Source organism: Trachemys scripta, chromosome 4, assembly GCF_013100865.1.
Source record: "Trachemys scripta elegans isolate TJP31775 chromosome 4, CAS_Tse_1.0, whole genome shotgun sequence".
NCBI classification, from domain to species: Eukaryota; Metazoa; Chordata; order Testudines; family Emydidae; genus Trachemys; species Trachemys scripta.
This window is the reverse complement of record NC_048301.1, coordinates 137,876,744-137,900,903: the sequence shown is the minus strand read 5'-3', so window position 1 is coordinate 137,900,903 and position 24,160 is coordinate 137,876,744. Positions and strand designations below refer to the sequence as shown.

Here is a 24,160-nt window from a genome sequence, read left to right as displayed (position 1 = left end):
CATTCTTTCACGTTAAATTTTGCTGTTCACATTACACAGCACATGTGGTTTCATTACAAGGTCGCATTTTTCCTCTTATATTGAAGGCCTGCCGGTTTGGTAAGAGAGATCACTCACGCAGTGCCAGGCAACAGATTTCGGCTTGCAGGCAGCCATGGTATGCCAGTCTTTTGGCTTTTTTAACTTTCTTAACATGTGGGAATGGTTTCAAACAGTAGCATCCTCATTTCCCATACCAAGCACCCGTTGGGTTGGCCATTTAAAATGGGTTTGCAATGTAAAAGGAGGGACTGCGGTTCCCGGGTTAACATGCAGCACAAACCCAACTAACCCCCCTCCTCCCCCACACCCAATTCTCTGGGATGATCACTTCACCCCTCCCCCCACCGCGTGGCTAACAGCGGGGAACATTTCTGTTCAGCAGAGCAGGAACAGGCACCTCTGAATGTCCCCTTAATAAAGTCGCCCCATTTCAACCAGGTGACCGTGAATGATATCACTCTCCTGAGGATAACAGAGAGCGATAAGGAATGGATGTTGTCTGCATGCCAGCAAACACCGGGACCATACGCTGCCATGCTTTGTTATGCAATGATTCCAGACTACGTGCTACTGGCCTGGTGTGGTAAAGTGTCCTACCATGGCGGACGGGATAAGGCAGCCCTCCCCAGAAACCTTTTGCAAAGGCTTTGGGAGTACATGAAGGAGAGCTTTCTGGAGATGTCCCTGGAGGATTTCCGCTCCATCCCCATACACGTAACAGACTTTTCCAGTAGCTGTACTGGCCGTGATTGCTAGGGCAAATTAATCATTAATCATTAAACACACTTGCTTTTAAACCATGTGTAATATTTACAAAGGTACACTCACCAGAGGTCCCCTGTGTGCCCTCAGGGTCTGGGAGCACGCCTTGGGTGAGTTCAGGGGTTACTGGTTCCAGGTCCAGGGTGATAAACATATCCTGGCTGTTGGGGAAACCGGTTTCTCCGCTTCCTTGCTGCTGTGAGCTATCTACATTATCTTCATCCTCATCTTCCTCGTACCCCGAACCCTCTTCCCTGTGTGTTTCTCCATTGAAGGAGTCAAAGCACACGGTTGGGTAGTGGTGGTTGCACCCCCTAGCATGGCATGCAGCTCCGCATAGAAGCGGCATGTTTGCAGCTCTGCCCCGGACCTTCCGTTTGCCTCTCTGGCTTTGTGGTAGGCTTGCCTTAGCTCCTTAATTTTCACGCGGCACTGCTGTGCGTCCCTGTTATGGCCTCTGTCCTTCATGGCCTTTGAGATCTTTTCTAATATTTTGCCATTTCGTTTACTGCTACAGAGTTCAGCTAGCACTGATTCATCTCCCCATATGGCGAGCAGATCCCGTACCTCCCGTTCGGTCCATGATGGAGCTCTTTTACGATCCTGGGACTCCATCATGGTTACCTGTGCTGATGAGCTCTGCGTGGTCACCTGTGCTCTCCACGCTGGGCAAACAGGAAATGAAATTCAAACATTCGCGGGGCTTTTCCTGTCTACCTGGTCAGTGCATCTGAGTTGAGAGTGCTGTCCAGAGTGGTCACAATGAAGCACTGTGGGATAGCTCCCGGAGGCCAATAATGTCGAATTCCGTTCACACTACCCCAATTCCGACCCGCTAAGGCCGATTTTATTGCTAATCCCCTCGTCGGAGGTGGAGTAAAGAAACTGGTTGAAAGGGCCATTTAAGTCGAAAAAAGGGACTTAGCTGTGTGAACGTGTCCAGGCTTAATTCAATTTAACGCTGCTAAATTCGATCTAAACTCTTAGTGTAGACCAGGCCTCAGATAAGTGACATTGGAGCAGATGTTTCATTAGATAGTATGCTACAGCATTCTCCACAAGAGGGAGCTTTGCCATTGGAGTTGCCAGAAAGGATCGTCGTCCCCAGAGTGGGTGCTGGAGGTCGTGCCATGTCTGGGAACACCAGACAATACTGTTCAGAAAAGCAGTGTGCATAGCAGGGCAGGGAGAGCAGCTTTATTAGGGATGCCGGATTGCAGAATATACATTAGATGCAGGGCTTACCTTGCAGCAGTTTAACAGCAGAGGTCATTCTATATCTGCTCCGCATCTCCCCCCACCCCAGAACTTCATTAGAAGAGAATCAAGATAGAGTAACAAAAGGATTTATTCTCATTTTCTTATTGTAGATTGTTTATGTACAGAACCTGTAAAAAAAACCATTAGAGCCTTCTACAAAGAGCAAGCACATAACGCTGCTGGAAATAAAATCACGGGCACTCAAAGCAAACTGACTTCTTTCAGTTCACTTAGACCAGGGAATGAGGCTTTTAAGGGAGTCTCTCTCTCAATCTCCGTGTTTTTCAGATATCCTTGATGACTTCTTCAAGCTCTTCTTTCGTATACATGTGAAACTTCATTCCGGGCTCCACCGTTGCAAGCTGGAAGGAGAAGAAGAAAGGATTCAGTGTAACTGTTTGCCTGCATACGTGAGGAAATGACAGCACAGGGCATGGAACAGAGAAACTGCCAGAGATGGAGCAGCTGTTCCTTCTCGGTTGCCTGATCCGCCAGCCCAGCAAGATCGTTCCAGCCTGTAACATGTTCTTTGACTCCCAAAAATAGCTGCCTGCCGCAGAAATAGCTTCTAATTGACTCAATCTCCTCATAGTAGCAGCAGCTCAAGGAAACATCTACTGGGAACGCTCAGATTCAGCTGCTTCTCCCTCTGCAGGGAGAGACCGGTTAGCACTAATTCTTCAGCAGACACTCAAGGGCGGGGGGAGAGACAAGCTGCAGTTCAGCCCAGTCCCATTTCTAATCAGACCCAGGCAAACATCTTTTGATGTTTAGGGAGCCAGCTGCCCTCTTCTATAACAACCAGGGTTACAAGCCCTGTCCTGTTACACAGGCATTCTAAAAATGAGGCTATAACAACTCAAATCATTAGGGAACAATTTGTTAATACTGAGCTTGAGTATCTTTGGGAAACTGGTAACCAAAGAGGCAATTTGCATCTAAGTCATTACTTCAAATACAGACCTGGTCAGTAGCGAACATAAGTCACTGCCATTTATCAATCAGTTGTTCGGTGGCTCACATGGAGATAGCAAAATGGCCAGGGATTCAAGGGGACGTGGGCTGAGAGGGAGTTCACTCTCCTGGAAGTGACCCCAGGAGAACAGGACAGAGGCACATTATCAAGGCAGGGCATGGATTTTCTGATCATAGAATCATAGAATATCAGGGTTGGAAGAGACCTCAGGAGGTCATCTAGTCCAACTCCCTGCTCAAAACAGGACCAATTCCCAACTAAATTATCCCAGCCAGGGCTTTGTCAAGCCGGGCCTTAAAAACCTCTAAGGAAGGAGATTCCACCACCTCCCTAGGTAACGCATTCCAGTGCTTCACCACTCTCCTAGTGAAATAGTGTTTCCTAATATCCAACCTAGACCTCCCCCACTGCAACTTGAGACCATTGCTCCTTGTTCTGTCATCTGCCACCACTGAGGACAGCCGAGCTCCATCCTCTTTGAAACCTCCCTTCAGGTAGTTGAAAGCAGCTATCAAATCCCCCCTCATTCTTCTCTTCTGCAGACTAAACAATCCCAGTTCCCTCAGCCTCTCCTCATAAGTCATGTGCTCCAGCCCCCTAATCATTTTTGTTGCCCTTCGCTGGACTCTTTCCAATATTTCCACATCCTTCTTGTAGTGTCGGGCCCAAAACTGGACACAGTACTCCAGATGAGGCCTCACCAATGTCAAATAGAGGGGAATGATCACGTCCCTCGATCTGCTGGCAATGCCTCTACTTATACAGCCCAAAATGCCATTAGCCTTCTTGGCAACAAGAGCACACTGTTGACTCATATCCAGCTTCTCATCCACTGTGACCCCTAGGTCCTTTTCTGCAGAACTGCTACCTAGCCATTCAGTCCCTAGTCTGTAGCAGTGCATAGGATTCTTCCATCCTAAGTGCAGGACTCTGCACTTGTCCTTATTGAACCTCATCAGGTTTTTTTTGGCCCAATCCTCAAATTTGTCTAGGTCCCTCTGTATCTGATCCCTACCCTCCAGCGTATCTACCACGCCTCCCAGTTTAGTGTCATCTGCAAACTTGCTGAGTGTGCAGTCCACACCATCCTCCAGATCATTAATAAAGATATTAAACAAAACTGGCCCCAGGTCCAACCCTTGGGGCACTCCGCTTGAAACCGGCTCCCAACTAGACATGGAGCCATTGATCACTACCCGTTGAGCCCGACGATCTAGCCAGCTTTCTATCCACCTTACAGTCCATTCATCCAGCCCATACTTCTTTAACTTGGCGGCAAGAATACTGTGGGAGACCGAATCAAAAGTTTTGCTAAAGTCAAGGAACAACACATCCACTGCTTTCCCCTCATCCACAGAGCCAGTTATCTCATCATAGAAGGCAATTAGGTTAGTCAGGCATGACTTCCCCTTGGTGATGTCTGTTTGGTTTTGTTTGCTGTTTGGATCAGAGGAATTCAGTTTCTAGGGCAGACTGCCTGGAACCTTCATGGACCAAGCACCAAAATATTAAGAAGAAATTAGAAAATGAGCAACAGAACATTTGAAGAGCCATTTAATGGGGCTGACATGGGAAGATAGCAGTAAAGAACAGAAGCAGTGGCAGCTGACAAGGGGCCCTGGGGAGCACCTGTGGCTGCTAGCGTGTGTGGCACAGAACCTTCATTCCTTGGACCACCCTGAAATGTACCGAGTTCTGGAAGTGGGGCAGAAGTCTTCACTCTCTAGGGAATGGGGAGTATGCTGCTGCCACACATCAATGGAAGAGGAAGGACTGGGCACAGAAGTGCATGTCCTGGAGCTTCCATTGAGCCTCACTGGCGCTGCTTTGTGGTCACCCACAGACACCACCAGGGGAGCAAAGAACGTCAAAGATGTACAAAGTGAAGAGTATAAAAATAGGTCAAGAACTTTTAAGGCCAACATTTTCTAAATGATGAGTGTTCTGAGTGTCCAATATGGGACATCTTAACCAGGCCTGGCTTTCAGATGGCAGGCGCTTGGCACTTTCTGAAAGACAGCTGTTTAAGGAGTCTCATGTTGGGCACCTAAAATCACTAACTGCTTTTGATAGTTTTGGCCTGCGATATTGGACCCACTGTGACTGGGTAACCCTTTAAGCACGACTCTGCCGATTGAAGTCACCTAAAACAGGATTGGGGACTTCAACAGCAGAGTCCAGGGAAGGGGTAGGGACGGTTTTATGGCCTGCAGCATGCAGGGGGTCAGACCAGATGATCATAATGGTCCCTTCTGACCTTAAAGTCTATGAGTCTATGAGACTCTACCCAGGCCCCCAAAGCACTATTCAAAGACACTAATGAACGACTCAAATTTGTCCAAACTCTAGGCCAGTGGTTCGCAACCTATTTACCACCGTGGGCTGTACATGCCGCTGTGTGTGTGTTATATGGGCCACAGCCACACAACATATACTACCTGTATGGCCCTGAGGATGTCACATGGGCTGCAGCTGTGTGCTGACGGGGCCCCAAGCATGAGAACCACTGCTCTAGATTTTAAAGACTTGTCTGTAAAGAGGTTAAATAAAGGGAAACTGTCACACTGAAAAAGCTAATTGAGAGACGTTTTGGGTGCTGCACTGGCTCTTGAGCCCTGCTGTCAATGTATATTTTTAACTGTTCCTTTACCACATTTTCATGTTGTTTTTCTACACCCCACTTCTATGTGAAAAAAACCCAAACACAATGTTGTCAAATGTAAAAAACACAACCCCAAACCTTAACTCTCTCTTCAGTTTGCCTTCTAGCCTTTCAGATATAGTAACTAAGTCAAACATTCTCAACTAGAAGGGTGATTTCAGTCTACAGTGCCCCTTTAATCCTCAGCACACTGTTCTCACACTTAAACCTGATAGTGATTCCTCAACGTATACAGAGCTATGCTGAGGACAGCTAAGCCCTGTTAAATGAGGACCTGACATAAGTATACTGTATACATTACTCTGCATTGATTTCTTCACACACTGTACTACAAAAAGAACAGGAGTACTTGTGGCACCTTAGAGACTAACAAATTTATTAGAGCATAAGCTTTCGTGGGCTACAACCCACTTCTTCGGATGCGTACTACAAGTCACTCATCCAGAAGAAAGCTTTACTGACCAAGATACTGATTTGTAAGATAGTAATAATGAGCAAACATGCTTGTAAATGTGTGGCCCCTTACTGGGCACCCCACTGTAGCCTCATGGCAGCCCTGCAAGTGGCCCCCTGCCTCAGTTTCCCTCTATTCCTCAAATAAACTCAGTACAGCCTTTGAAATACATAAGTAGCCATTTCTGCAGTTTTAGTTTATTTCCAGAAGTCCCGCTACCTACCATAAACCAAGATGCCCCCAGCACAGTCCAAATAGCACATTCATCCCAACAGTCCAACACCAAGTACAGCTCTGGCATTTCTCAACATGCCCCAGCTCAGTGCCCCTAGCTGGGGATTCTCTCCACCCTTGTTCCTTTTCAGGTATAGTTCCAGCTCTTGCCTGAGACATCAGCAGGCTCACCCATCTGTCCCTTCAGCCCTCTCTGGCCTTCCAGCTTCAGCTCTCCAGTTCAGAGGCATCACCCTCTGCTGCTCTCAGCCTTCAGCACTCTCTGGCCTGGGGAAGTTTGTAGGTGCCCCACCTCCGACTGCCTTCTTGCCTTCTGCTTTCCTCAGCCTGATCTGGCTTCAGGGGCATCTCCTCCCTGAGCTCTCAGCCCAGCTCTGCTCTTCCTCTGAGCTCCTTACTCTCAAGCCTCTGGACTCTCTTCCATTCTAAACTGTACCTCAGGATTCTGAGCTCTTGTTTATAACTCCTGGGGCAGCCTTACCCTCATTACACTTAACTAGAACACACCTGGACTGAAAAAGGAGAGCTGAGCCCAATTTCATTTAAGGGGCTGGCTACCCTGTTAAAATGCTCATGACATAGTCCTTGCTAATTGGAACATTTCTGGGGATGGCACAAGATTGTGCTCTGAGTGTGCAAACCTGGCATGTCCTCTTCCATCTCTCCTCTCCAGGACAGCTCAGTTTATCATCTCAGAAGGGCTCACTAGCAGCATTTAATATTAGACACAAGCGGCACAGCTAGCGTCAGATGCCTATTGCTAGTAGCTTTTGTTGCTCAAACGGGTGCTAGTATCTAATGCTGTCATTAGACTTCTCTCCTATTGCTGGTACTGTTCAGTAACAGTGCTTAGGGAAGTTTACTGGACTTCAGAGCATTTATACTGGACCCAAAGTATTTCTGTGCTTTAGTAGGTTGTGCATACAAAAATGTAAAATCACATCATTCTGACCACCATCTTGCTTCGCTTCCCCACCTCAAATCCATTATAATTTCAGCAACTGATCTTTCGCAGACTGCCAGAGCTAAGGCACCTGCAGCTCACAACTCTGAGAAGTCAGGCCCCAGACATCTCAGGGTGGGCAGTCAAAATCAGAGGCACCCAAAATTAGAGTGTGTGCCTATTAGTTTCAGCTTGAAAGTTACCAGTTAGACAGAGCAGCTGTTGAAATCACATCAGTAACTGAAGAGACAGAAGAGCAAGTTACTAGTCAGAATGACATGATTTTAAGGTTCAGTTATCTTGTAAACTGGCAGAAATAGAAACAAATGTTATACACCAGCCTTGCTTTAAAAAAAAAAAAAAAAAAATCTATTCACCTACCCTTTACCAAGAGGGAAACAATTATTTTTATTTGCCCCCCAAAAAAGCATTAGCATGTCTGAACCAAATTACATTTGGTAAGGCTGCTGCTCATCACTGGGAAGTGGAGGTTAACAGACTCTACATATTCATTCCCAGAGATTTGAAGTCTGGGAAACCCATCTCTTTGGTCTTGTTATCTAACAGGGATTTTTGCACTGACACAAGACTAAGAATAGCAAGTCCTGAAGCTGTATAATTTTCATTCCTTGGAAGTGCCAAGAAAGGATGGCAGTGGGAAACCCTAAAAAAATTGCCCAGCTGGCAAGACATGTCCACTCTGGCAACTCTTGAGATCTTGTGTTAGTGCTCTCAGCAGGGCCCCCCACTTCAAGGTTTTGGAGAGCAATACAAAGTCAAGTTAACCACATTCAGGGAGTGTTGCAGAATTCAGATAAGCACTCAGACAAGCATTCTCCAATTAGCAGGGCAGAAGAGCACAACAATACTTTCCCAAGAGCCCACATCAAGAGAAAGATTGAGGATTTCATTCTTACTTCAAGTATGCCACACGGAGTTATGTGGCAACACACTGATATTGTGGCAACACACTGATATTATGGCAATGAGCACATTAGAAATATATAGATGTTGAAACAGACAAGAATCACCACCTCAGGAAGAGATTGAAGCTTAAGAGTTGCAGATTGGCCCTTGTTTTAAAGTTCCCTCACCCCAGTCATTGCTATTTTGACAAATATCTAAAACCAGCCCTGACTTAGTGTAGATCAATCTCTGATAATTTTCACATGACTCTACATTGTGCCTCTTCATATAACCTTGTGGTGGGTCTACCCACGTGTGACCTCTGTTTTCATGGAACTTTGTATCAAAGCCTCATTTAGAAACTTTGCATTGCCCTTGGTATAATATTATAGCCCCTAAGGATAGAATAAGATAGAAGAAAAATTTCTTTTTGCTAGCAGTAGAACAAGAGCTCTCCCCCACCCTCCACTCTTAATCAATTGCCCTGTTGAATGAATGAGGTGTGGATGAGCAAGGCATGGAAGGCAGCACCTCCAGACAGCCTCAACTGTTGGAGAGGGGCTGGGAGCCAGACCCAAGGACAATAAAACGTGTCAAGTGGGCTCATTAAAGACAAGCAGACATACTGACGGCCTCGGGGGTTAGAAGCAAGCACCTTCTTTTGAAAACACCCTCTTTGCAGCATTGGAACAACACTCAAAAGAAAGCAGCACAAAGGACCAATGGGGACAGACACAGAGTTTGAATCTGGTATAGATTTGCATGAGAAGAAAGCTGCTATAAAAGTGAGGTGTCTTGCAGAAGACCCCGGGTCTCGTCTTGTCAACATGGGAGCATCGATCCGGATCGGCAGAAGCCCGGCTCCACCCCCTCCCTCATCTAACTCACCTGGCCAGTGAAGTTAAGGGGAGCAACTAATTGGTAACAACAAGACGGAGTGTGTTTGTGTGTGTGTGTGAGTGTAAGTGTAATATATTATATGCATATAATACAGTGTTAATGAATACATGTATTACTAATAAATGTGGCGTTTTGTCTTATTCCCCCTGAAAAGATCCTGTGCAGTACTTTAAGTACAACATTAGTATCAGGTGAGACACCATAAGGGGACACACTTGCAGTGCAACCACAGAGACTTGGACCAGGGAAGCAGAGAATATAAACAGGATAGACTTTTCTTGTAGTCCAAATGCTGAAAGCTCCTACAGCATTTATACAAGGAAGAACAGTACAGCAGCACGTACCTCAATGTTAGTTGCATTCAGTTTCTCCTCCATAACTTGCTTTAGGATGATGAGGGATGACTTGATTGCTTCTTTCAGTGTCATTGACTGTTAAATAAAACAAGCCACAAAAAAGTTAGCCACTCAGTTTCATTGCTTAGCTTCTCATGCACACCTCTCTAACCAGTCCTCTGAAAAAAGAAAATCACATCCTCTCCAAAAGTCATGTCCTCCCTCTGTCCTGCTCCAAAATATCATATCAAGCTATTTGGCAGCAAATCAAAATGTCGCCAAATTATGTATATTACCAACACTGCAGTAGTGAGGAATGTAGTTCAGGCACAGTAATAACTAAATTACTGCGTATATGTTTTAACAATTCTGAAAAATTGGCCTCTGTAGTCACAGACGTCTTCATGTTCTAAGATGTGAGTCCCCCGTCCCCCCCCCATGAGCCAATGTCCAGAGCCAGTGATTTATGTGATACCCAAGAATGGATGACTACCTGTTATCAGTTGTTGGCTGCATGTGTGTTGTACTGTACTGGCTCCGACCAGATCGATCAAGGTCTGCGGTATGGGTTAACGTCCCAAGAAGATCACAGACTCGGTTCAGTGGCAAAGGCGTTCTGCCAGGTTTATTGTTTACGAAGCACGGTCCTAGTGCCCAGGAGACTCTATAGCAGCGTTTCTCAAATGCTGCCACAAGCGGATTTTTTTTCAGCCACAACAGCCTCGAAAGCATAGATGGAGTGGGGGATGGGGGGGTGAAGCAAGGCAAAGCAATGGCCTTTACCTGCAGCATCCAGATTTTGCTCCTGAATAGCTGTTATCAAAAGCAGAGACGCACTGCCTTGGTGTTTGTGCTGGTGCCGCCAGAAGGGATCTGCGCCCTGCACTCCTCAGGGGCTCCGGGCAGCGGCTCTGGAGACACATGGGGCTGGTGTGCGTGGCGCCAGAGGTGGCTGCAGTGTTCGGTTGCTGGGGTGCTCCCCTGGGCAGCTCCCCCGCTCCTGCCCGGGCAAGGCAAAGGGAGCCTGGGACTCCACAAATGGCTGGTGAGTTCCCGACCCACCTGCCTGAGGCAGGCTCACACTGAAGGGTTGTGGGAGGCAGGGACAGAGAACCTGGTTTGTCAGAGCGGCCACCAGCAAGAGTTGGTGGCCACACTCTGAGGCCACCAAAATATTTGTTGTGAGAACCCGTTCTATGGGGACACCCAACACATGTATATCCATTACAATGGCCGCAGCTCAGTGAGCAGTTATGACCTTCTGCTCCCTTCTAGTCCAGACAGACACACCCCCTCGGCAACCCCTCTTTTATACACCGATACAAACAAGTTACATATTGCCTCTCTGACCATGGTTAGTTACCACCCTTTAACTTGTACCTGTTGGTTCGATCAAAACATCTCTATCCATCACGCTGTCATCCTGACCTTATCCTTAGGAGGGGTCAGTGTGTCCGTATCATCTTTGGGGAGTGTGTTTATACCATAACTTGGTATTGGGGTGTTCTGGTACTACCCTTCTGGATTTAGCCCCTGTACCTAGTTTCCCCACCCACAAAGTGGGGGTAATACCTACTTCCCAGGGCACTGCAAACATCAGCTAGCTAATCAGCAGGTGTAATTCTGAACTCATTCCATTACCTTGTGATAAACCTCTTGCAGGGAGCTCTGTGCACCTTCCGAGGCAGACCCAATTGCTTTGGCATCGCACTGCACAAATGTCCCAGAAGGGTCCATGTGAAACCTGCCAGGAATACAGATAAGAGTGTCTTATGCCATTGCATTGCAAGGGATTTCCCCAGAAGATTCACAATAATGAAACGTTCTCTGCAGAGCCCATTTTACAGCTGGAAGCTAAGGACTCTTCGGGTGAAATTTAGAGAGTGGCAGCTTGCCTGACATCCTGAGGCAGAGGCTCAGGGTACATGATACATGGCTAAAGCCAGCATCATCCTGTATGGCAGATTTGAGGGGTTGCTGAGACAAGACACACCAGCAGCAGGTAACTCCTGCTGGCATTTGGAGGGCAAGAGGAAATTCAGACCAAGATTCCAAAGGGGCTGAAGGGTCAAGAAATGCCCTGAAGCAAATGCCAAACCCAACAGACAATGAGGGTATCCAAACTAAAATTAGAGTTGCACCCCTTTCTGTCACTATCATTCGCAACCCTAGCGGAAGCATTTCACATGAACAGGATTTTTCATTATTCTGATAGGGACTGAGGCCATGGTTACCCAGAAAGACAGACCTTCAGCTAGAGATTCTTCTGGCTGAGCTGTTCCTCCCACTGCATTCATGGAGTTTCCACACCCCCACCACTCCAGGAAGGTCTGGATCTTGGAAGCACATTGAGTTTCTGGTTACAAGTGCTCCCACCCCCTCCCTAAGGAATGGTATAGCAGACTCCAGATATTATGTTACGAGTGGTTCTGCTAGTTCTCTGGGGAAGGGTAAGAAAGATCTCCCCTTCTCACTTAAAAAAAGTTGAGAATAAAATAAGACTTAAAATCAGGATTTACTGCAAGCATCATATTCTGTTCAAAACTGAACAGGCAACCACTGCAGCTTGTTGCATCCCAGACACATACTGAGATAAGTCCAAGATGTTGATTTCTATGCAATTCCCTATTTTTTGTCTAATAAGACTATCTTGTGGTGCTTCAGGTAGAAGCCCCACCTCTTCCCAAGAAGAGCATGAATCAGTGAGAGAGTTGAACTTACAGTTGGGGTCCTTTTTCATCGACTCCTCCGAACAACAGTGCTACACCAAATGGACGAGACTGTAACAAAACCACAGGAGGGTTGAGAGAGACCAGTACTGTTAAGGCAGAGGAAATCCAATGGTTTTACACTCAGAAAATGTCCTGTGCCAGCACCTACTTACCATAGCACCAGGATCAGCATCCTCCTCTCCAAACTGCAGGGCTAGGTTGGATACGGCCTGCGTCACACTCTCTACTGTCATGATTTCATTGTATGTAAACCAGTGATTCTAGGAGAAGATAATACAAGGGCTTGAACTACCCGTCCCTTTCCAAAAGCCAGTTCTTGCACGTGATCCTCGACAGGACACATACACAAGCCAATGCTCTGATGGAATAAAAGAGTCTCAAAGATAATGGGCCTGCCATGTAGCCTTGTGATGCTGCCATACGGAAGACTCATAAGAACGGCCATACTGCGTCAGACCAAAGGTCCATCTAGCCCTGTACCCTGTCTTCTGACAGTGGCCAATGCCAGGTGCCCCAAAGGGAATGAACAGAACAGGTAATCACCGAGTGATCCATCCCCTGTCACCCATTCCCAGCTTCGGGACTCCAGTTCCATTCCCTGACCTGGCAGGGGCTTGGAGCATTACAAGGGCAGTACATTCAATTATAAGATGGAGATAACGCAAGGAACGTTCTGTATTGCTCAGAAGTGACATCCCAAGCTAAAGGACGTGTGTCTGTGACATGGGCCTCTCAGAAGAAGGGTATCTTCGTGGCCTGGTTTGGGATGGGAAAAACCCAGTAATTTGGAAATAATACCAAGTCATGAGGGCTTCTTTCAGAAGTAGTGGATTGGTCCCTTTACTAGTTTGCTGCCCCCTTAGGGAAGCCTGAGATCCTGGGCCACTAACAGGGTGATTGCAAAATCAGGGCATCTTAGAACTACACTCAGCTGAAAGGAGAGAAGGATTCATGTTACTCCAAAAGAAGGGGAGGAGCAGTGCTGATGTGCCTTTATCCACCCATACCAGCTGTGAGTCCCCCAGGAAAAGCCCCTCTACAACAGAATTTAATGCAGTTCCTTCTTCATACCAAGCTCTCACTACTAAAAAGACCAAAACAAACAACAAGTGAGAGTGAGAGAGTCAGTTCTGCCAAACACCTGTGAAATTTCAGCTGCTGGGCTTGGCTCCAAGTTTCTCCTCCTGCTCAGCATTGTTTGCCTTTGTACCCAGGTCTGCAAGTGTCGGGACCATCCAATTGGCCACAAAAATAATCTATTCTCAGAATCAGGTAATTGTTTTGCAGAGGGGGAATAACAGAGGAAGCTTTACCTGTGTCTCCACTCTTGCTTTATCAATTAAAGTCTTTGCATCAGCTATTAATCCGCTCATGGCACAGCCTGAAACAAAGGTGAGAGAGTGTGACAAATAACTTCATTTATTAAGTTATCTACCACTTTTGTCCCCCAAATCCCCAAAGCACTGTAGTGGGGTGACATAAGTACTCCTTCACCCACTGGGCCAAATGTGGCTGCTGTGTAACAGCATTCAGTAACACTATACAATAGTTTAGGTCAGAAAGTGAAGCACTGGATGCAAATAGAATTGTGAGACAGGTGAGGGTCTACTACTCAGCTAGATGGCTAAAGCTATGGCTTATCAGGGCAAAAAACACACCACTGCAATGAATTGACAAAGGAACCGAATCTGGAACCTTGGAAGCGTATCCAAGACACTAGCCAAACCCACTGGAAAGAATAAAGTTATCCTCCCCTGAAAAGAGGGCTGGCTGCTTCTCTATTAGCTGGCACTGGCACAGTAAGAGGTCTGAGACAGCAATCAGGCTCCACAGGGAGCCACTAGCTTCCTGAACACAGGTGGCATAATGTAAGGGTGAATTAATTAGTGGCTGGGTAGCACAAAGCAGCCAGAATTCAGGCTGGGGACCTACTACACATGTGAGAGTGAAGGGTTGGAATGGGAGGACCTGTGGAGCTATTGACCAAAAATCTAAGTATTTGAAGAGTCACCTTTCTTCCTGACAGTATTTGATATACCCACAGAAAGTTGCACATTTGTAGCTGTGTAGTGGGGTGGCTGCCCACTCCTGAAGAAGAGGGGTTAAATGCAGCCCTGGAGAGGGCTGCAGCTGTGAAAGGCTAGGCTGAGTGGGGAAAGAGCCACGCCCCAATCAGGCTACAGCTGGCCCTATAAAAGGACTGTGAGCCAGGAGCTCAGAGAGAGTTTCCCTCTAGCTGTAGAGAGAGAAGAACCTGGCTACCTGGGAGCTGAGCAGGGTACCTAGAGTGAAGTGGGGTTGGGGGAAGGCCAGAGAAGCTGGGGAGCTCCAGCCTGAAAACCCCCCAGGCTGCAGGCCTTGCTAAAGGCCAGGAAAGGTACTGGGGCTACAGAAGTGTAGCCTGGGAATAGGCAGAGGCCCAACCTCCCCCTTGCCGATGATGGGTGGTTTATAGACTGCAGTCTGCCCCAGTGAGCAGGGGCTAGATGGTGAATGGCAGTAGCCACTGAGGCAAGGTGGGGATAGAGGGTTGGGGGGTTCACCTGGGTAGGGAGACCCGGATTGTGGGTTACTGCTGCGGGCAGAACCCCTGACATAGAGGGGCACCAGGGTCCAGGAGGGACACAGGGGCCAGCGGCAGGCAAGACACTGGCCTGCAGAGGGCGCTCCAGGATGGAAGAGCTAATTCCCAGGACGACCAGCAGGAGGTGCCGCATCAGTGAATCTTCACCTCACTATAAGCTGGCTGAAATAAGCGGCTATAAATAAATAGATTTGTTCAACCTGTAATACCACATGGCTGCTGGTAGCTGTGGAAAGGGCTGTACTATAAGAAAGCAGAGGAGGAAGGCTAGATTCCCAGAAAAAAACCTGTCTCTTCACAAGCAGCACAGCCCACACCAATTCTCATCACTTACAAGAGTAGTGCTTTGGAGAGCTCTAATTTTTTTAAGCTGACATATTTGGCAATCAGTCTTCCTTGGGCCCCCTGCAGCCAGAGTAAGCTGCCTTGAGCACAGAGGAACAGGCTAACATTAGTGATCCAATCAGTGAGCTCCCAGCACAGATGCTGGCCTGGGATCAAACCTTTACATTGCAATAATTCCCTGCCTGCCCAGATCTAAATTTGGGGATGAGCTTTCATTAGGGGGGTCAAAGAGGAGGAGCATTTCAGCTGCTGCTTCCTGCTCCTGCAACTATGTCCTGCTGGCCTGGAGCCTGGAAAACCAGTAACCAGCACCCAGTATTTGCTGGGAGTTGCTTGTTCGTTCCCACCCAAGAAAGCCACGTGAGGGCCTGAGAGCTGATTTCAGAAGCCATGTTTCAAGACAAGTCTCTCATGAAACTCTTCTGGAGGAGAGGCTTTCATCACACGTCCAGGGCTGGAAGGATGCAACAGGCCTTATCAAGAGAAGGAACAAACCTGCATTACTCTTACCTATATGAGAATCTATTTCTACGATTTTCTCAATACTGCTGGGTTCCATAAGTGAGGAGGTGATTCTCTTCTCCACTGCCAGGCAAACACCTTCTGATGTCTGAATCCCAATGGCTGTGGAGCCAAGCTAAGAACACACACACAGTTATCACCATCATACATAATCTACAACATCACTAGGGCGCCTACACTTTGGTATCTAATCTACACAAAATGAGGATGCTCATCTTGACCTACATCATTTGTAATATCGCTACCCCCCCAGAATGATGCCATTACTGTACTACAACATCAGTAGCAGAAACAGATTCTGCATATACTAATGCAGGGGTTCTAAACTGTGGGTCAGGACCCCAAAGTGGGTTGCAACCCCGTTTTAATGCGATTGCCAGGGCTGGCATTATACTTGCTGGGGCCTGGGGCCAAAGCCAAAGCCCCACCGCTTGGGGCCAAAGCCCGAGGGCTTCAGCCCTGGGTAGCAGGGCTCAGGCTTCAGTTTCAGCCCTGAGCAACAGAAATCAGATTACAGGCCCCCTGCCTGGGGCGGGGCTTGGGCTTTGCTCCCCTCCCCCGGCTGAGGCAGCAGGGCTCAGGTTTCGGTCCCCCTCCTGGGGTTGTGTAGTAATTTCTTTTGTCAGAAGGGAGTTGTGGTGCTATGAAGTTTGAGAACCACTGCACTAATGTATCTACAATTATGTACCTTCACAACAAATACAAGATAATGCACAGTGAGAGCTAAACTAAGAGGTCAGAATTTGATCTGGGAACCAGAGAAAGTTAAACTGTTCAGGATGTGCAGTTTGAAAGTTCATCAAGATCCAGAAACCCTCTTGCAGATTAGTAGTTAATCTCTTCCCTGAGCTATACCATAATCTCTCCGATTTTTTTTAATTTTACAGATTAAAAAGAGCCTTGTGAATTTTCTTTTGCAGAACAAAATTAAAGTTAGATGCATTGATTTCCATGGAGGCCTTAAAACAGGATATAACTAATATTTGCAGATTAATTTTATTAGTTTAGTCACTTTTATTCTTTCCTTTGCTGTGAAATCCCCTACCATCTGCAGAATTTAGTTAGGAGTCTTCACCAAGTGTACAAGTGAAAGAGAGGTACTTCGCACTCACACCACATACCGCTTTTCATGCCTTAATTACTGCATCCTCAACTCCCCTCCGAGATAATTAAGTATTACACTCCTCTTAGAGATAGGGAAATGGGTATAATGAAGTGAGGTGACCAACAAAGGCCACACAGAGCATCAGAACTGGGATTAAATACTTAGCTATCAGTTGCCTGCTCATAACTCTAAGAGCTTGTCTACACAAGGAAGTTTACTTGTATAACTATATTAGTAAATTTCCCCATGTAGACAAGCCCTAAATCATGCCACTGTCAAATGCACACAAGAATTCCCTAATTCTGGAAGTCGCATCATATTCATCTGCACGTTTCTCAATGACTGAACCACCTGAATCCCTTATTAAGTATATATCTTGCCTGAACCATATTCAAAGCTTCGGCTGTAATTACGAAACAAAATATTATTGTTCGAGGTACTGCAAAGATTGCATTACCAACTGCCCCAATTTAGTTCCCTGTAAACTGAAGGACCTCCCTGTATTCCCGATACATGGAATAATGTACCAAACATTTTAAAGGCAATATTTGAGTGGCATAAATTTAATTCATTTCCAGGCTTATTGGTGGAACTGACAAAGACAAGCAAGTTTATCCTATGGATTAGATTTCAGCTTTATTGTATGTATTTTCTGAGCAATATGAATGCATCAGCACACTGACTAGGATGCATTTAAGAGTTCTTGCTTCCAAAAACTCGATGAAAATGAATAGTTGCACCTTGCCTGCTCCTTGTGGCCAAAGTGTTTGAGTGGGCAATAGTAACAGAGAAGATATTCATCTACGGGGACCCTTAACATTAATCCCTAAATAGAGGCCATCGAGGAACCTATAAAAAAAGGTTTCTTTCTTCAACGCCACTTACACTAAAACCCTCTGCATCAAATTTGGGGAGAAACTGTTGGTTTCTTTACATATTAGAAAAAAAACACACCTCCATCTCTCAATTCATTTAAAACACATCTTGTGCATGTGCAATGAGACAACTGCATCACTTGCAACAGAAAGAACATTCCCAACCATTATAAACAGGTGCTGCCAAACTTCACAAACCCCAGGTTACTTTGGCAATTAGCCAAGAAAATAAAGGTCACCTAGTTAACATAGAATAGCGTAGTTATAAAATGGTAATCTTTGAGAGAGGCAGTATGTGGAAGCTACACATCCCAGAATGCAATGCTCCATTAGCCCAAGAAGATTCAGGGCATCAAGTGAATATTTTTAATTGAAGCTATAGGGAGGCATTTAAGGAGGTAGAATGTAATTACTCAAATTAGAATTTGGTTTGTACGTTGGAGCTAACACCAAGTCTCAAAAATGCCATGGGATCTTTAATAATCTCAGGTGGCTGGGACCCCCCATCTAACAACATTTGGCAGTATGTTAGCATTCAGTAGTTTCCCCAAACTTTTGCTGACTGTGTAGTTTTGGGGAAGAGGTCTTTCCCATTCCCCCACTCCAGGCTGTGGTGTTCCTAAGTGTTAACTGACATTCAATTCAATTGATTATACAATGGATTTTGCTTATTAGCAACCTCTTGGTTCCCAGTAAAAATTGCTGCTGTCCAGAAGTTGCCAATAAGCAGAAGGGCTGCAGCCAGGGAACAAGCACTAGGACAGCCCGAGCCCCCCGGTGCCAGGACAGGACACAGCCAGGAAAGTGCAGGGAGAGGTATTGTGCAGCCTTGTTGGACCTCAGCACCTTTGCTCTCCATGGAAAACCCCAGCATCTGGGCTGCAGTCTCCTTCCCTATCGCTGCCCAGCCCACAGCCTCCCCTTCCAGCCCATAGTGCCAGGGACGTGGGCACCCCAGGCCACTATGGATGTGGATGGTAGTTCCTGGTCACAGGCAGGTTTGTGGGCCTGCAGCCAGAGAAGGAAGCACTGGACGTGCTGAGCCCAGGCACTAGTGCTAGTGCAAGACATAGCATAGAGACGTACTATGCAGCCTCAAGCGCTTCCTTTCCTTGCTGTAGCCCTGCAAACCTGCCTGCAGCTGGGGTCTTTCCTCCAGAAAAAGTTGTTAATAAGTGGCATGCCTGTTGCCAGTATCCGAAGCCCATGAACATCAATGGAACGGGATTGGCTCTCAACTGCAATATTTCATCAGGATTGCTATTAACCAGCATCACTGTATGCACACAAGAGCTCCACCAGGTGTGTGTGTACAAAAAGGGAACAATAAATAATGATAGGGCACTGGTTCAGTCCTCACTTCAAATGAAGCATGTCAACTACTGAAATGAACAACGGGACTTTTCTTAAGAGCTCTCCCATCCTTAGTGACTAAACCCAATCACAATTAGAAGCATTTGGGCTACAGATTGCAATGTATCAACAATGGCTGAGGTTTGCAATACCTTAATAGCCTCAATGGCATATTCCACCTGGAACAACCGTCCCTCTGGAGAAAAGGTATTCACACCCCTGCAATGAAGAAAACAAAATCAGAGCTAGAGAAAAGGCCAAAAACATAAGGACAAACATCAGAGAAAATAGTTCCTGTTTCAACTCCACAGAGGGACATAATGGCACTAAGTCAAGTCAGCTGGTAATGCAGGAGTGCATTAAAGTCAGTGACTGGATAAGTTATAGAGGTACATTCCTCATCCAGCAGCATGCCACCTGTATATTCAGAAAGCGAACACCAACATGGCAGATATTGACTAGAGGGATGTAGATCCACAAGTTTTAAAAAGAGGAAGGAGTGAAAAAGCAGCAGGGACTGGACAAAGCAGCAGCAGATGCCCTAGAATTCCAGTGGGTCCAATTATAAATGTAAGGAGAAATGCTTCAAGGGATCTTCCACAAGCAGATGCTAGAATGGCCACTGGACTCTAAACAGTATATGCTTCTATTGGCTCAGAAAAGCTATTGCCTTGCTTATATTTAGCACAAGTTTTTCCCACCTAAAGAGCTACCACCTCTTGCGGAGGCAGGAGTTAACAACCCGACAGGAGATCTCTCCCCCGTTGGCTTAGAGCAATCGTTTTCAAACTTTTTTCCTCATGACCCATTTGAAGAAAATTGTTGAAGCCCGTAACCCAACATAATTATATCTTTTGACTAGAGTTTTCATAAAATCATAATATTGCAAAACATTCCAGCTTAACCCACTTTATATAACTAACACTAGACACTAGCCTTAGTAAGCCTATCGTAAGGAGTGTGGGAGGTGGCCCAGGGTAGGGCAGAGGGTGGCATGTGGGGGTGAGGGCTCTAGGGTGGAGCTGGGGATGAGGGGTTCAGGGTGCTGGAGGGGGCTCAGGGCTGGGGCAGAGGGTTGGGATGCGGGGGGGGGGGGGGGAGGGCACTGGCTGGGGATGCGGGCTCTGGGGTGGGGCCAGAGGACTCCCCCCAGCCCTCTCCCCACCGGCAGCAGCTAGATCTGGGGGAGGGGCCTCTGTCCCCCCTGCCAGCAGCTCCGGGGGAAGGCTCTGCACCGAGCTCTAGGGGAAGGGTCCCTCTCTTCCGGCCAGCAGCAGCAAGCTCCAGAGGGCCAGGGGAGATGTCCACAGCAGCCCTGCAAGCCCCAACTTGCTCCCCTCCCCAGTTCCCACCCACCCCCTTTCTCTCTCCTCTCCAGGTCCCTTTAGAGCTGCTGCACAGCAACAATCATTATAATTTGAATCAGCAAGGTGACCCAGGGCCTGACCTATACTTTGAAAAACATTGGCTTAGAGTGTCTCCACCACAAGAGCTGCATCCGTGCAGCTGCACCACTGTAAGTTCTGTAGTGCAGATGTAGCCTATTTGAATGCAATGCCACCACCAAATGCCCCACTAGCATCCAGAAATCTGTGGGGACTCTGGGAGATTTCTTAACACGTGACTTCTGCCTTACATTGGAAGACAGTTTCATTTTAAATATAACTGTATGAAGCCTCATACTCAGTACAGCACAGTGCCCCAGCTGACTGGTCCAGATACTGGTGCCCAGGGCACAGACAGCCACTGGCATATGCCAGGAACTCATTCCATGCCACCACCGCTACCCACAAAAAATCTTAGACTACTCGAGCAATATTGCATATATCCCTTCTTCATAAAAGAGACTTAATTGGTATTTTGGGTTGGGCTGTTAGAAAGAGGAGCAACACCACACTAAAGAAATGAACCTATTGGTGGAAAGGGATGAAGGGAATATCTATTTAAACCTTTGTGGGGGGCTGGGAAGGAGAAGGAAGTGCCATATTGATATGTGGAAAGGGGGAGAGAAAGAAGAGACACTCCTGCGAATGCTTGAGAAGGAATCCAAGCAGCCTTGTCCCACCAACTGCCCAAAATCTAGAGCTAGAAGGGCTGTGTGCCTGTTCAATCTTGCTCTGGATCCACAATTTGCAGGCAAACTTACATTAGGAATTGCTGTTGAATGAGCCCCCCAGCTGCTCCCATGAAGATGATCATCATGCAAGGGATGGGCAAAATAGATACTGGTTCCCACCCCCAAAAGGGATATTGAAGAGGGTAGAATGATCAAGCTGCTGACAACTGAAGAGACTTCAGATGGGAAGAAACAGCTCGATGGGAAACCAAGACAACTCGCAACAGCAGCAACAAGCTACATTTTGAGGCTACTCTCTTCCTAACTACCCCCACCACACTGCCAGTCCGAAGTTGCCCTGCAGCACATAAAGCTATTTTCCCCACAGTATTTTAATGATATAGAAATGTGAGATGTATATAGTATTGTTACAGTACATCAAAGAAGATGTAAATATTTTCCTGCTAACTCTCTTTCAGGGTCACTCAGATTTTTATTTTTATTTGCTGCAACAGAATTCTGGATTATACCCTACCTCACAAAAGGATCTACCCTGAGGCCTCAAATCTGCAATGAGTTCCATATGGAGAGACTCTCGCACCTGCATGGGGCTCTGTGGGCGGATCACTGCACATGCACAAAGCCTCAGTGACTTCAGTGGGGCTCAGCCCACACAAGTTTCCTTGCAGGATCAGGACCTTATATATCTGAATTATATATACACAACAAAACCATAAAAAGATAGAAGTATTAGCTGCAACTCAGCCCTTTATCAAAGTTAATTAACTTTGCATTTTTCTCAGCAATAAATCTCAAATCAATGAAAAACTGTCTCACCATGATTTCTATATTCCTGTGTTGTTTTTGTACTCAGTGACTTTGCTGCATATCAGTATATATTGCAATAGTTTGGGAATACAATTGCAAGTTTGTATTAGGATTTGTAACTGTATGAGGAACAATTAGCTAGGTTTTTAATTGAAAAGTTATTATTTGAACATTCCAAATACATTGAAAGTGCAAAGGTGCATATGCAAATTCACATTTGTCAGATCCCCACAAAAGCTTAGCTCATGATTACATAGTCACCCAAACTTTCTGAGAGTAGTTTTTATTTATTTGCTTTGATGGCAGTTTTATAACCATGCAAAACATAGCGTTCAGTCCAACTAAAAATGAAACCAAAAGCCTAAAAACTCAGAGTCACTCTGTGACTAACCCAGCCGGCTTCTTAGGCCCTGCCTACACTATAGTTCTGAAGTTGCAAGCCAGACAGTAGGAGGCCTAACATGAGTAGGCCTCATCTATTCAGATCAGGGAAACACTTTGCTAACAACCACCATATTTAAAGCAGATTGAGCCATGGCATAGACAGGGCCCAAGTGTTTGAGAACAGCAATTAAACTACAATACAAAGGCACAATATGTTGAATTAGGGACAAGGCTCCAACTACCCTACAACTACCTCTCTCCAATATGCCTGTTTCTTGTAATGAAGCCTACAGCCACCTGTAATTGTAGTGTGGACAGAGCCAAAATGGTCTTGCTAACTTGGGACTCCACTTGGTTACTGCTGCTTTACATCAGACTTTTAGCCATACTGCAGCACTTTTGGTATTTAATCACAAGAGACTTCAGGGAGAGTTGGGTGCCATGAGTGGAAAAGGAAAATACTGTAGTGGAATAATCTGATAGCGTTCCTTTGACTTTAGCGCTTTAACGTGGCTTGTGTAGTCGTGGTATAGCACTAGGAGAGAGCTCTCCCAGCGCTATAAAAAAAATCACCCCCATGAGGGGAGTAGCTCCCAGCACTGGTGCACTGGCACTTTACAGCGCTCAGAGGGGTGTAAAGTGCCAGTATAGACAAACCCCAAGTTTCCTACTTCAGAGACATTAAGACTGGGTGGCTAAAGCATTCTTTCCCATTGCCCAGGACCTCCAAATGTGGGCCACCACCAGCTTGCTGTTAATCAGAGGTGTAGTCTACAGACCCTTCCAGAGTGATGATGTAGTGGGGTCTGTACTCCCCCACTAAGAAGGCCCAGTTCAGGGCCAAGAGGAAGGTAATGGGAACAACCAAGGGGAATCATTGGAAGCATGCCTCATTCTCATCCCCACTGACAGCACCAGGGAAGAGGCCCAAGGCCAGGGTCTGGAAGGGGGGATTTCCCCACCAAGAGACAGTTGGAAAGCTGGGGGAGGAAAAAGAAAACGGAATTGGGAGGCTCATGGGGGCCGATTTCCCTAGTCAGAGGGGCGGGCGATGGGGGGTGGTCGATCCCCAGACAGGGGGGCAGGGCCTGGGGGGTCGATCCCTCAGGCGGGGGGGCGGGACGCTAAGGGGATCCCCCGCACTCCGGGGACACCACGGCGAGGCTGAGAGAGGCTCAGCGGGAGGGGCTGTGGAGGGGTCTCGGAGGCTGGGCCGCCCCCGGCGTGACCCGGCCCCAGGCCCGGCCAAGCTCCATGACGAGGCAGATCCTGGGCCTGAGCCGAGGCCCGCGCGGGCCCGCCCTCGCTCGCTCACCTGTCGTATTCGGAGCGGGTGAGGAACATGGCAGCGACGGGCGCGGGGCTGAAGGCCGGTGCGTGCGAGACAGGGAAACGCCGAGTCCAGATCCAAGTCCCACACCAGGCCCGATACCAGCAACGAGCGGCCCTGTCAGCAACCGGCTCCGCACTGCGCCTGCGCAGCCCCGCCCCTACCGCTACCCAATTGGTGAAGCACCCTGACACGTCACCGTGCCCTCGCCAATAGGCATCCGAGGCGGGATCCAGTCTTGCCTCTCTGCTATTGGTCAAAAGCTACCTTGCCAAGCCTTGATTGGCTGCTGGTTGCCAGGGTCTAAGGCGTATGGGGATCCCGCCCCCCTTTTCAATCCTTCCGATGGGGGAAGAACCCAGATGGTAATAAGGGGGGAGGGGCGGACGGCACAGGCCGTTCGGGGGAGGCTGGGCCCAGCAGGGAGAAAGAGGCGGGATGTGGGAGGAGTGGGCCCAGCAGGGAGGAGATGAGGCAGGTGCAGTAGAAGGGGCTGAGGCCAGCAAGTCCTGAGTTCTGTTGCTCCTGCTCCCAGTGGGGCACCAGGTCCAGCGTAACCAGACCAGGGTGGC

The 24,160-nt window shown here is 47.3% G+C and overlaps 1 protein-coding gene across 1 annotated transcript; it reads right to left on the bottom strand.

Moving 5' to 3' along the window:
• Positions 1-2,134: 2,134 nt before the first annotated feature.
• On the bottom strand, positions 2,135-23,741 carry PSMA5 (proteasome 20S subunit alpha 5). The gene is made up of 9 exons (XM_034767799.1): positions 23,574-23,741; positions 19,143-19,209; positions 15,646-15,772; positions 13,520-13,587; positions 12,359-12,466; positions 12,196-12,254; positions 11,116-11,218; positions 9,484-9,570; positions 2,135-2,426 (listed from the first exon to the last, which is right to left on the bottom strand). Exons 1-9 carry the CDS (start codon positions 23,600-23,602, stop codon positions 2,349-2,351), a joined length of 726 nt encoding a protein of 241 aa, XP_034623690.1. The 5' UTR covers positions 23,603-23,741; the 3' UTR covers positions 2,135-2,348.
• Between the last annotated feature and the right edge of the window lie 419 nt (positions 23,742-24,160).

What these genes read in the sequence shown, in the direction of transcription:
- PSMA5 (XM_034767799.1), bottom strand. Translation starts at nt 23,602, where the DNA reads ATGTTCCTCACCCGCTCCGAATACGACAG. An exon ending in AGAAATAGATTCTCATATAG is followed by an intron (nt 13,588 to 15,645) that starts GTAAGAGTAATG and finishes CCTTTGTTTCAG; the next exon opens with GCTGTGCCATGAGCGGATTA. An exon ending in TGAATGCAACTAACATTGAG is followed by an intron (nt 2,427 to 9,483) that starts GTACGTGCTGCT and finishes TTCTCCTTCCAG; the next exon opens with CTTGCAACGGTGGAGCCCGG.